This window comes from Oxyura jamaicensis, chromosome 11 (assembly GCF_011077185.1).
Source record: "Oxyura jamaicensis isolate SHBP4307 breed ruddy duck chromosome 11, BPBGC_Ojam_1.0, whole genome shotgun sequence".
NCBI lineage: Eukaryota > Metazoa > Chordata > Aves > Anseriformes > Anatidae > Oxyura > Oxyura jamaicensis.
This window is the reverse complement of record NC_048903.1, coordinates 338,686-352,394: the sequence shown is the minus strand read 5'-3', so window position 1 is coordinate 352,394 and position 13,709 is coordinate 338,686. Positions and strand designations below refer to the sequence as shown.

General features: G+C 48.8%; 1 protein-coding gene across 1 annotated transcript; it reads right to left on the bottom strand.

Moving 5' to 3' along the window:
- Positions 1-549: 549 nt before the first annotated feature.
- Positions 550-8,600, bottom strand: CX3CL1 (C-X3-C motif chemokine ligand 1). The gene is made up of 3 exons (XM_035337027.1): positions 8,416-8,600; positions 5,138-5,258; positions 550-4,244 (listed from the first exon to the last, which is right to left on the bottom strand). Exons 1-3 carry the CDS (start codon positions 8,579-8,581, stop codon positions 3,050-3,052), a joined length of 1,482 nt encoding a protein of 493 aa, XP_035192918.1. The 5' UTR covers positions 8,582-8,600; the 3' UTR covers positions 550-3,049.
- Positions 8,601-13,709: the final 5,109 nt, after the last annotated feature.

The window sequence follows — 13,709 nt, the reverse complement described above, 5'->3', positions numbered from 1 at the left end:
GTACTTCCCTTTCTGCAGAGCTTCTTACTCTCAGAACGACCTTTCTGGCCTGCTGACTCATCTGGGGGAAGTTTTTATGAACTTTGCCAGCCTCCCTGCACGCTCTCCGGCCAGCGGTGCAACAGTGTGAAGGACTGCGCAAGAGCAAGGGCCTGGCTGGGGTGGGGAGAGGTCCCAGCTCAGCCTCTTGCCCCCTTACAGACCTGGCTCAGACCAGAATATTTTCCTGTGGGCTGATTGTAGGTTTGCTAGGTTTGTTGTCTGACTGTAGGTTTGCTTAAACAAAGCAACCCCCCCCATTGGTTTTCAGTATTGCCTTAGCACAATCAGAAACGTAAGCAAATTCATTCCCTGAAAATTGTTTTGGCAAGTCTAAAACCCATAAACAGTGAAGAGGCAGAGCAGCAGGCTGGCGACATCAGCTGTGCTGGCTTTGCCATCTCTCAGTGATGCTGCGGTTCCCCCCACCTTGCTTTATCCCATGTGGTCATCTCCGTAGGGACCCAGCTTGGTCATCCAGCCCTGGTCTGAACCTTCTGAGGACAACAGTTTTTAACAGAAAAACTTTATTATCTTTACTTCTAAAAAAACACAGTATAAATCCTACTCACGCACGCTCATACAGACGCAATACACAAACCAGTGCTTCTGGCACTCCAGAACAAATGACATTTTAAACTCCTGTCACCTGCAACAGATACATCCCCCTTGTGCCTTCCCAAACCATCAGCACACAGCATAAAGCGATGACAAATGGTGGTCCCCAGTCTGTCCTGCCTGCACTGGGAGAATTCCTGGTCAGGAATTCTCCCAGTGAAAGCCACTGCTGTGTCACAGCCCCAGCAGCAGCCACAACCCATGGCTGAAGCCCTGATGCCCTCCTGAGCATGCCTGGAGACCCAAGGACAGGGTGCCTCTGCCCACGCCATCTGCTGTAGTGCCTTGGAGAGCGACCCCACTCCCATGGAGCCGGCTCTACAAGCCATCCAGGACCAGCAAGAAAACAGACCAAGTACTGCATTTTCCAGTGTTCCCAGAATAGTCTAGACTGAGCGATGCTCCACTAGCAAGGACAGGAGGTTACACGCATGTTCACATCACTACAAAAACAGCTTTTTCAACAACTTTACAAAAACAGCTATTTCTAATATTTCCTATAAAAATAATGCTATTGTATATCACTCCACGAAATGCAAGGCCATGAACCCCAGCTGTGCACGAGCGGGACAGATGGGAGGCACTGCTGATGGCTCCTGCAGTTCAGCTAAAACAGCCCCAGATAGTTACAGGATTTGGGCTGCACAAAGATGGGTTTCACCCAAAATTCCTAATCACAATTAATCTAATTGCATTCTCTGCCTCTTGTACCTGCAGAGCCCTAGATGAATCTCAGTCTACCCTGTCTCAAATCAAGGACATGAAGAAGTAAGGGGCTGAGTAATATCAAAAAACAAAACACCACTGCAGTCAATCCACCTCCAGGACTGCGAGGATGCCCCAGATGTGGTATCTGATGGGTCTAACAAGCCTGTCTGTACAGCTGGCTCATCATTTTTGCTTTGTTTATCCTGCTTATTATGTTTTTCTACATGTGTATCTATAGTTTGAAATCTGATCCACTGAGGTCGGTTAGAGGAGGATCTTTGAAATGTAACCTTGATATAAACCTTTGATACTTTACCTACAAAGCATGCTATTATAAAGACCTTTACTTACTGAAGCAAAATTCAAAATGTAGTAAATGTTAAATAAGGGCTTTCATGAGCTGATCTCAGATAAAAGGCTTACATACAGCAGTGTCTGGATGTGTGAAAATCAGAGACAATTTGTGTTAAAAAAACACCTTTGGTACTGCTACAGTGCTTTAATAGTCTGGTAATCAGTACTATATAAAAAGCACTAGCATGGGGCTGAAGTGTAGGATCATGAATGGGGATTTCATGCTTTTTTTCTGGATCACCAAATGTGCTTATTTCTAGAGAGAATAAGGAATGGGAAGGAAGGTAATTTTGCTGTGCTGTACTAATTGCTACAATTACTGAATCCAGAATTGCATTTAGGTATTCTAGGAGTGTATTTTCTGGTTTTTGTGCTTGCTGAACAGCAGAGTACAGCAAAAACATTACAACACAATAACAGTAAAATTATTGAGGGCCTCTGGCAACTTCCAGATTTCCTCTCATTTACAAAGGCTCATCCACATTAATCTGCCTTTGCTTTGGATGCATATGGACACAGGGTACATTATCTGGAAGGGTTTTACTGCAGTTGATTTGTCAAGAATCAGGTCTCAGACTCAATCTGTGAGAAGAAATGCCCCCATGGAGAGAAAAGTGGCCTGACTTTGAGGAGGAGATGGACTGTGAGTGCCAGCACCTCTGAAAAGTAACATCTGTAGCACTGACCTTCAGTCCCCTAGGTACAGAGAAAAATCAGATTCTGTTTTAGCCACCTCTGTCTGAAAGCTAGGCTGCCGCTGCTGCTCTAGCCATTGGATACCCAATTAAATGGGATGTTTAATCAGCTGAAGGAGAGCCAGCTCCCACTGACTGCCAACATCGGGCAAGGTCTGACAGAGCAGTGACCTGAAGTGCAAAGAAAGAAGCAGCAGAGAGTTTGTAAGTGCAAAATCAGTGTTTTGGTGTTAAGATTGCTCAGAGTGGCAGAGCCTGAGTCCAGTAGTGTGGGTAAGTGAGTGGGTGGCTTCTCAGCTAGGCTATGATGAAATGCAGAAAAATTCCCAAGAGCAGCTCAGATATTACTTTCTGCCCACCACCTGGCAAACAGCCACCAAGCAGCTCTAGTAGAGCAATATCCTTTTCATGTAACACTGCCAGAGAAAAAAGCTTCTCACATATTTCTAAAATACCATCATTGGTCAGTGACAGCTTAGATGCATTTTTGGATATTCTGCTCCTACAAAATCAGTTTTCTTAGGTATTTTTATTTCCTGTAGTGCTTCGTACTGGTCACTAGTTCTGCACAAGCTTAGCTTTCCAGCAGCAACACACATATGTTCTAGGCCAAAAATGTCAATTCCATAAAGCACTCAGATTATTTCCATTGGATAGACATTGTTTTGATGTCCCTCCTTCTGGTAGAGCAAGCCTTGTACCATCTCTCTTGACATTGTTTCTGTTCTGACTCCAAATTTTGTATATAGCCATACAGCAGCAACGCTGCAAGCAATCAGTCCACCTACCAGGGAGACTGGGATGATAAAGTGTGCTTGAGATCTTGGCAAGAAGCTGAGTGAAGGTGGATCATGTGGCCTTTTTGTAGTCACCTGCGCCCTGGCTTGGCCTGAGAATGTTTGACTAGTGAAAACTAACGCATCTGGAAGATCTTGCTTTCCTAAGGGCGATGAATAATCAAATGTTCTAGTACCAACAGCATCTGCAGAGGAACTGAAAATTTTGTTGGTATGGACAGGAGGACCTTTGTCTATGGCAGTTGTGGGGTTTACAGTAGAAACTGAAGTAGTCTCTGGTGGAACAGGCGTGGCTGGGGCTGAGCCGATCTCCATGCTGTTTAGGATGGAGGGGAGATCTGAATTCAAACTCCTAGAAGCAGTGTCTGATGTATTGGCTCTTGCACTTGTTGGGACCAGGGATTCATCTGTAGAAAGTGCAGCATGGTCCAATCCTTTAGTAATGGGCACAGGGTCTGAATTTGAGCTAGGAGAAGAAGTGTCTTGAACATCAGCTGTAGCACTTGCAGAATATCCTACAGGTTCTTCTGTAAATCCTACTGTGCTGTCAAAGCCATGCACAAGAGCTGTGGGGTATAAGATAGGCTGACTGGAGACCATGCCTGCTGCAGAAGTTGTTGAATGTGCAGATTTTAAGGAGTCTCTGTTTGCTTCTGAACTGACTTCAGAGTGTGTAGCAATTTCCCATATCACAGGGGACGATCCTGCAGAGAACTGTGTGGTGCTCTGCATGGCTGGTGTAGATTTGCTGGTCACCTCTGTCATGGCAGCAGGAGCATGCGTCCTCTCCAAAATTGTTGTGCCAGTCCCTTGGAAAAGAGTAGTTGCAGCAGTGGCTTGAGATGGAGCTGTTACTGTAAGACCGATGCGTTTGTGAAAAATGCCGGGCTTTTCTGGAACTGCTGCTGAAGTGGCAGCGTGTGGAAGTGGTAATGCTGCTGAGGCCTTTTTCTGATCCAGTTTCCATACAATGTCCTTCACCCACTTTGCGTCTGGATCTGCACACATTTCCAGGGAAGCCCGTGTAATAAATCTGAAGTGAAAATAAAAAGAGATCACTTATTAGATGAAGAAAGCATTGTCAAAGATTCTCAGAGTGATACAGAAGGCATAAAGGTAGCAATGATGAGAAGTGCTGACTCTCTTGAGCCCCTGCCATAGTAGACACCATCAAGTTGGATGATTATTTATTTTAGGAAGGGCAGGTGCCTCTGAGATCAAAGTGAATAAGCAAAAGCTGAACATGACTCATAAGTGAAGGGCTTCCTCTTAAGTGGGTTTTCTCTTTCGAAAGCATTGTTCTTATGCTGAGTGCTGGCCGCCAGCACTCAGAGAAAGAAGCTACTCAGGCACCAGCTGCCCAGGGTCAATACATGAAGACAAATTCCCCATTTTACTGACAGACAGTGAGATGTTCCAAGGTCAGCCCAGCAAGTTCTCTTGGTGCAACCTCCTGGCCTGCAACAAAGTGGTCTCAGTGGTGCCTATCGTTTAAGGTAGGTCAAAGACAGCAATTATTCTGGGGAAAAAAAAGGCAGCTTCTCTCAATTAGAAAGGCTGATGAGTATGAATCTGCTTCCACTGAAAATACCTGCTTTCACAGAAACATGTAAACTCTTACCCTGTGTGCTTCCACTTCCCCATTCTGCCAGTACGTACTTTCCCTTTCCTCATCTATTTATCACCCATGGCAGTGACTGTCTCACTGCGTGTGGGTGAACTGAAACCTGGTCTCATTTGGAGGCTGTTGGCATTTAAATAGGAAAAAAACAAACAAAAAAAGAAACAGCCTTCAAATAAATGTCAGCGTTGGCTCTGTTTCCAGAATGCTTCCTGCTCGCAAACAAGGATATCTGATGACAGTGTTGGTTCTTAATCATTTGTGGAGGGAATATGGCAAGGGAAGCAGAGAGCGAAGCTGCTTACATGATGGCTTGTTTGGCACAGCGGGGATCAGTCTTGTAGTAGCTCTTTATCCGTTTCTCAGGTATGATGCTCGTAAAGCGGTTACACACTTTCGAACACTTTAGAGGTGCTTTGGGTTGCCCTGAAATAAAATTTTCAACATATTAAACACTGCTTTTTTATTACGCACAATAAACATTGGCTCTGATTCTTGTTCTTCTCTGGGGAGAAGGATTCTGAAGCTTGCAATGGAAGTTTCCAATCCCTGCTAAAATGAGATGTTCCTATGAAAACAAATCCTGTCAAGGCCATGATTGTTTGCATCACTCAAACAGGTCATATGATACCCAGAAAGTCAGAAAAAAAAAAAAAAAGTAAAAATTGTGTGACTCTGGAGACACATTGCAGCTTGCCTTATAGGATGTGCAAGCTCTGGCTTGGGAAGCAGCAGGACCTTTCACCTTTGGGCAACAGGAGGCTGGATCTCAGCTTGGTGCCTAGAAGATACATTTCTTCATCTCCCAACGAGCCGCTATGTCTGTCCCTAACTGGCTCCTGGCACAGGTCAGAGAGCAGACTGACTGTCCTGTCCTTATCTGAATGAGTCATATCTCTTTCCCCTCTGGGGTTTCCCCTCCAGGCTCTGTTGTTGGATAGCCTCCCAGTGCCTCTTAGAGAAAAGGTGTAGAAAAGGAACCCTCTGGAAAATAGTAAGTTGCTACAGCTTTCATCTGTGCAGGGATATCATCTCAGTAGTCCAGCTTCAGCAGCCTCTCACCAAACATCTGTTTTCCATCTCTTCTGGAAAACAGTTTTCATTTTGTAAAGTGTAAAAATACTCCTCCCACACCTTCACTCAGAAACGGGGTGAAGGCAGTCACACAACAGGAGAATCCATCCCTGCACTTACCCCCAGCCTCCAAGAACAGGCGCCTGCCAAGAAAGTGGTGGTTGCACAACTCAGCAAGTTGTTTCTGCTGTCCCGGGGGGGGGGGGGGGCAAGGCTTAGAACAACAAACCCTGATTTCTCTGAGGCCCCCTGTGAAGAGGGAAGCTGGATTCTAGTTTAGGTCACACATTCTCTACAAAATGTTGCCTTAGATTCCCAAATGCTACAGAAGCATGTCAGCTTCTACGTCTCGGAAACGTTGAAGCAAAGCTCTTTTGTTTAGACACTGTCATCTTCTGTGGCACTTTAGGGTCAGGAATACGTGCTCCTCAAGCACTCAGGAACTACTGACTTCCCAATTAACTCTCATTATCCACGGAACATGCTGCTGTTGTCTTCCACTTTCAGAGCCCTGTTCAACAATCCTTCTCCAAGGGCCTGATCCTTCCCCAAACATCCGGGGGACAGGGGGTGGACAGGGGCCGCTCAGAGTAAAAGGGTTACTCAAGCAGGGCCTGCAGGCACCAGGCAAAGCAGAATTCCGAAGACTGCCCAGGTCCACAAGCCCAGACTGTCCTGGGTGCTAGCAGGCTCCAGAAAGTACGTATTTAGTTCTGCAGGTCCACAGAACCACCGTGGCCCAAGTACATCGCAGAACCATTTAATGTGCTCTAACCTTTGGTCACAAAGCACAGAAGACAGTTACCCCAGCTGATGGCACCGGGCTGTCAGCATGCTACAACCCTGGAGCAAGGCGGGATTTGTCAAGGAAATGTCCTACAGCCACCCTCCAAAATGCCCTTCTCTGATCCAGGGAAAGAAGGCTGAGGACAGGCTTAGCCCTGAGCATGAAAAAAGGAACGCAGGAAACCTAAAAGTTGTAAATAGGGCTCAGAGCCCTGTTTCATTTGCCCCACCTTGTTTTGCTCAGGGCAGTGACCGTCTTTGGATGGGAGTGGAGGGAACACATCTCAAACGTGTCTCTTGTTGCTCCTGCTGCTAGGAGGGGTGCCACTACTGAGCTTTCTCAAATGTCTTTTTTACTGAGAAATTAGGAGAGAGGTGGAGGAGAATTATTGATAACCAATAACTGATTTTCCAATTATTGGCATTGCAAATGAATGATTTGCAATTAGCTGAACTTGTGATGAGTTTTTCCTGGAGCAGAGGAGCTTGGAAAGCTCTTTCCAAAGAGAGAGCGGAGCTGAGGGGAACATGGGGCCTTCCCTAGCTGTCCCCTCCTCCCAGGGCACACAGCTTCACTGAGCTACATCTGAATCTTTGCCACAGCGACCTCAGGGAAACCCAGGCTCTGGGACTTTGCCCAGCTGTGACCACCTCTCCTTGGAGCCATCCCTACCAGTTTTTCAGCACAGTTCCTCAAGAGACCCTGGCCAGGGAGCCCTGCCACTCTTTCTTTCTGCACAGCCATCTCCACTTCATCCCTTTAGAGAAGACGGATGCCAGCCACAGGTGAGCAGAGCCAAGCAGTGCCGAAGCAGGACAGGGTAAGCTGCCTGACGTCCCTGCTGCCCACTTGCCTCAGGCCAGCCCTGGAGAACCTGCTCAGAGGCGTGAGGAGAGGCAGAAGCTCCATCCCCAGCTGCTCTCCTTGCTGTCCTTGCTCCTCCCATCTGGTGGCAGCAGGGCACAGATCTTAATAAAGGCTCTCTGTCTCTTTCCCTTTCCATAATCATCCCTTAGACCTGGGCAAAGTCCAGTTTTGCCTGTGCTGATGAGAAGCTGCCTGCCAGCTTGGCAATCCACCCTGCTCAATTTGTGCAGCAATCACCAATCCGTGTGTAGATGACTTAAACTGAGACCAGCCTAGAGAAAACCTCACCCACCTCCTCCCGGTCCCCCAGCCCCGCTCAGCATACCACCCCAGAGCACACGAAGATCTTTACCTGGAGAGCAGGAGAGCCTTTCCTGCCAGTGCACACATGGACATGTGCACACAGCAATCAGGTCTGCAGGCAGCAGCACCCCCCCGCTCCCAGCAGCGAGCCAAAGGCCGGGTGTCTGTGCTGACAGCCAGCCGTCCTGGGACAGGATGCTGCCCAGATGGCACGTGGTGAGGCTTTGTGTTACTCCGACACTCTCCACATCTACCCTCAGGAGTGACAACAGCCATCAGCGGGGCTGCCCAGGCTCCCTTGTGGCAAGGATGATGCCCTACGATCCCCCACAGCTTCCCACCGAGCCCGTTCCTGCTACAGGATTTCCCACAGCCGAGGAAGGCACGAGGTCCCTTCATGCTGGTAACCTGACCCAGCACTGACTTCCCTGCTGGGCAGGATTCACTAATCCTTCGCACAAACCTCACGATTCCCCAGCCCCTCACCTAAACCCGTAAACCTTGCTGCTCTCCCAGGGACCCCCGAGGGTCGTACGCGGAGCTGTGGCTCACCTCCAGCCGGGGTCACCAGGCACAAGACCCTCAGCACAAACAGGATCTGGAAAGAAACAACCTTCATGTTCCCGTGGTCGGCAGCAGGAAGGGTACGCAGAGGCAGTAGTTTTTGCTCCTGACTGCCTACTGCATCCTCTGGAGCAATGCAGCTGCTGCAGCTCATTCCAGGATCCTGAAGCCCTGGCCCGGGACTTTGGCTCTTATTTATCTCCCCCGCCCGCATTTCTTGGTGACGACAGGAGGCGGAGGGAAGAGTTGGGACAGGGGCGGGAATTCTGCTTGTGTTCCGGAGCTAGATGGCTCCTGGAATTCCCCGGCTGCAGCTCCATCGGCTTTTAATAGCACCCACAGTGCAGCTCCAGCCTCCTTGGCATATACGTCGGGAAGGGGCCCTCAGGAATCGGCTTCTCCATCCCCCTGTCCCGCATCTGTGTCTCTTACCCACAGAGCCCGTGCTAGGGCACCTCTGTCCTTAGGCTTGTAACGCTCTCCCCAGCTCCAGCCGGCAGCTCCCTGGTACACCTGAAGCTCATTATGTACCCTGAATGAAGAATTGGCTATTCCCTTCCTTTTTCGCAGACATCTTAGAGCAGCAGAATTTGTTATTGGGCCAAAAAAAGGCAGCATTTGCTAATTGGTCTCACAATTCATCAGCTATACTGCTGAGCTCATGCCAGGCTGCCTCCTGGGAGACCGGAGCATCGCCACAGCCAAAGCTGCGACAGAGCTCCAGGGCCCTCCCCAAGCGGCTTCTTGCTCCCCAGGGACTCTGCCTAGGGCTTGCTAACGCAGCCCTGACTCGTGGTTCATGGTTTCAGCCGTAAGGGTCTGGCTGATGCTAAGGGCTTGAGTAACGGGGCCCCAGATCTGCAAGCAGCAAGGCTGGCTGGGGGCTTCCCGGACACCAGCAATGCGCCAGGCCCAACGTGGACATTCCAACGCTGTGGCCATATCCTGCACCTTTACTTTCACTTTCATGTTAGATCCCAGATGAATACGTAACAATTTTTTCCCCGACAACTCCCTCAGCTGAAAAAATGAAGATAAGATCATGACTGCGACAATGTGGCTATCCCTGAGAACTTTTTCCCAGAGTTTTCTTAGGGTGGTGGAAATCTGTATTTTTCTGTGCTGTGGGAAATTCCAACAATCCTATTTAGGGTTTTATTCCAAAATAGAGTGAAAACCCCTAAGTTTCCACATGATTAATTTTAAAAACTTTTGGTGAAAAAGCTCTCAGCCTCTAACTTTAGAGTTTGGTTGTATTGTGATAGACAATAAACCCCATTTATCAACTGAAATTAAACAAACAAACAACAACAACAAAAAAACCTTTAAATTAATCTATTTGATCCATCTGGAACAGGGCATTCTCTGTCCATCGGGATGCCTTCCTGCCCCCTTCCCCAGTGTTTTCTCAGGCTCGGCACAGCCTTACAGGAAATTCTTTTTCTGGGAGATGGCTTTGCCGGTGGCTGCCAGGGCACCTTGGCTGCTGGAGGGCTACGTGCTCACACCTCCCCTGAAGAAACAGGTTTTGCTTCTTCTGCACAGGGATTACCACCAGCAAGGGATCAAAACGGGGAAAGGCTCCAGCACGCACACAAAGTGGGAGCGTGAGCACAATGTTTGCTAAAGGCCCGATTTGCCACAGGCATAGTCAGATTTATGGTGTAAACAGCAATTTGACAGGGTAAAGTAACTGCTCTTCCTGCACAGCCTGGGCTGGCTGTGATTTGTGCTAGTGCAGGGACTTTGTTCCCCCAGGATCCTTGCCTCTCAGAGATCTCCATTTGCTCCTTGGAGGTGGCACCTGTGCAAGGAAATCCCACAGCCGGAGGGCGAAGGGAACCGTCCCCGAGAGCGGCCCCAGTGTGGCTCAGCAGAACTTCAGGTGTGGGTCCCAGCCGCCAGCAAGCCCTGCCGTTAGCACTGGAAGTGGGCTGCAGAGGCAGAGCGATTGTCTCAGCTCCGACAAGCTGTGACAAACCCGGGCTGCAGCAAGCAGAAAACCGGCCTCCTCACGCCCGGCCTGCTTCGTACACCTCCTGCCCTGCCCCTCCAGCATGCCACTGCCAGCCTCCTGCTGCACTTCTGGTGTTGTTTTTTTTTTTTTTTTTGGCAGCTTTGAAAAACCCAGAGGTAGAGGAGCCACTGTAGCCCAGGAGGTGTTTCTGCTCTAGCTAGTGAAAACCCATAGGCTTTGTATTGATTTGATGGTGAAAGTTCTCAGGACTTGTTTGGGCTTGGCTTGGCTTCAGCTGGTTTTAGTTGTGACAGACATTGCGTATCCAGTTGCCGTTGCCTTGATTTGTTTTCGTTTTGTAGTCTGCAGGAACACCAGTGGCTATTCAGCGTGGGGCAGGGACTGCAGAATAAAACACGCTGAGGTGAGGGCAGGCCGGGGATGCTCCCAGGCTACAAGCACTGATCACATTGCTCAGGCAATGCAGCACAACCCTGCGAGACAGGTACAGCCAACTTCCAAGACAAAAAAGAACAGAAAAAATGAATAACTGGGAACCGGAACACAAAAATCACACACGGGCTGTGCTAAAAAACGCATGAAAATGAAACTAAGCAGACTAAGACTGAGGAGGAAGAAAGCCCACCATGAACGTCACGTCATATCCTTCCTGCGAGGACCACAGGTTGGGAAAGATCATCACAGCCCTTTCTGGGTAAGAGGACTGGAAGGATACTTCGTCAGGTCGCCCTTAGCATGCAGAGGCACCCTGAGAGGGTTGCGTGATACCAAAGAAAGGTTGTAGATACTAGGAGGAAGGTGGGCTGGTTTTTTGTTTGTTTTGTTTTTATTATTGTTGTTTGGTTGGTTTGGTTTGGCTTGACTTGGTTTGGTCATTTTTTTCCCAGGTGTAACTTTGGCTGTAGTACTAACGAGGCTTTTCTGCATTATGTAGATGATTTGGACTATTCAGCTGTTAAGACTTAACTAGACAAAGAATAATTTTTGAGCTCTGTATGTGCGTCACATTCACCTTTCCTAATGACAAGATTTCGGTGCAACTCCATCCAGCTTCCACAGTCGGATTCAGACATGAAGCTGCAGACAGGTCCGGCGTCGGGAAGAAGGCAGGGACCGGGAGGGAGCTCCTGCGGGACCGGGAGGGAGCAAGCAGGGAAGTGCCACGCAGTCGGTGCTTCGCTGCCAGTTCCTGCCCCACCGGGTAGGACTGTGTAGCCTGCTTTTACTGGAGTACACAGGTCAGGCACTTGGTCTCTGATCTCTGTAGGACCCTCACAAACAAAGTATTCTATTTTATGCTTTTGGTCGGCCCTGCTTGGCATCTTTCGTACAGATCTGAGTGTATCTAGAACAGACCTCAGTTCTTTATTACTCTGAAGGCAGATGAGTAACAGCCTTCTCCTGAAAACAGCATTTTCTCTCACTGTAAGGGACTACCTGAGGTTCAGCAGTCAGGATGGCAGCGTAGGTCCGTGCTGCACAAGGCTATAAACCAGCAAGCTCAAGCACCTGGAGGTGATGTCAGCTTGGATTGCTGCCAGGGTCCATTAAATCTTATAAATATTAGAGAGAAGAAAGGCCCTCAATCTTATCTGAAACATGGCCAAGGAAAAAACATGAACAAACATATGTCCGTGCATCTGCTGTTGGGTATGGGCGGAGGGACTCTGCACAATGCACTGCGCTGGGCCTGGGACTGTGCTACCACACCTCCAAGTTTAATGTTTAGCAATCGCAAAAGGACTCCGTGCCTCATGCCAGACAGATCAGTGGCAAGGCTGGAGTTTGGGTTGTCTGGCTCAGTTTCTGCCCCGCTCTAAGGGAAGTTTCATTATCAGGATGGATGTCGTGCTCCTTAAATGCTGGCTCTGCTGCAGGAAAGGGAGAAGAAGGTCAGGTGTGGATTGGACAGGGGTGACAGCACAAGGCAGGCTAAACAGCCTGATCTGATGCCTTACCCGTAACCTTTGGATGCCTGCTGGCAAGCACCAGTAGCTTGGCTCAGTGCTCCAAACCACAAATGGCTGGAGGGTCAGATCCCATCTTTCCCATGAGGAACAGAAAATCAGCTCCACCACTCAGCACTTGCCACGCACTGCAGCTTTGCCAGGGCTGCTCACAGGCAAGCGCTTCAGCGGTGCGCAGGTTCGCGGTTCGCAGAGGTGGACGGGAGGTATGACTAATGCTGGGGAATTTACCTTGAACACAACAAGCAATGTAACCCCGCAAGCATGACACGGAAAACAATACGAAAAGAGAACAAGGGCTGTGTCAAAAAAAAAAAAAAAAAAAACAAAAAAAAAACCAGGAAACCATCCAAGAACATGGCCCGTCTCTTTCAGGGTGTTTCTGTGTTGGAAATTCATGCTCCTTGGCTATTTTTGTTTCTGCATGGAAGAATGACTATCCGCTGCAGTTACAGTGGGTTCCTGGAAATCAGATGGCGACTGGGGAAGAGTACTCAATGAGACCTAACAGGCTGTGTGTGACCTGGAAGAAATGTAGCCCAGTGCTGATCAAATGTCAATGCTGATGATTCCCACTGCACTTCTCACAGAAGCTCCCAAGACCTCCAGAGCTGGTCTTCTAGGTTGAACTGGAGCAGGGAAGCCCAGCACCTCTGGTAGCAGGTACTAACAGCATCCTTTGCTGTTCATAGTGCTGAGTTCCTTGTCTATGTCCTAGAAGCTTGCTGGAAAGAGGGAGCAAGGACACAGCTTTTGGGAAGAGCCAGACAGTCTTTATACGGCAAAGGAGACAAGACAACCTGGGTCTCTAACTCTGGACATATGATGAGATTCTTTTTCCCCTCCTAATGCCTGCTGGTCCAACTCCTCCCATTCCTCTGGTGGTTGAGCAGGGGCCAGCAGAGCCCAAGACAAGCTGCATTTTGTGCCTAGACCCAACTTTCTGATGCAAATTCACCCTGAGGGTCCTGAGCCTTAGGCAGAAACTGGGCTGCTGAAGAACCGTTGTTTCTCACCTCCCTTCCGGATTTTGCAGACTGGTCATTACAATGGCACGGAAATATTTTAAGGCCAAAATAGTTGGTGCTCTGTACTGCATTTCCCCAGAGCACTTTGTGCTCCAAGAAGCCAATAAAAGACTCCGGTCTGCAGAACTGCAGTGTTTTTTCTAGTGTTGTTACGTGTCTGTCACAGCACAGGCTGGTATGGCCTGGAGCAGTACAGAACCAACCCAACCTCACCTCTCCTGGCCAAGGCAACTCAGGAAACAGATCCTTAGAGCCAAGGGTGGCCTCTCATTTTGGAGATGCCCTCTGTCGATGCCTAATGTAGAGCTC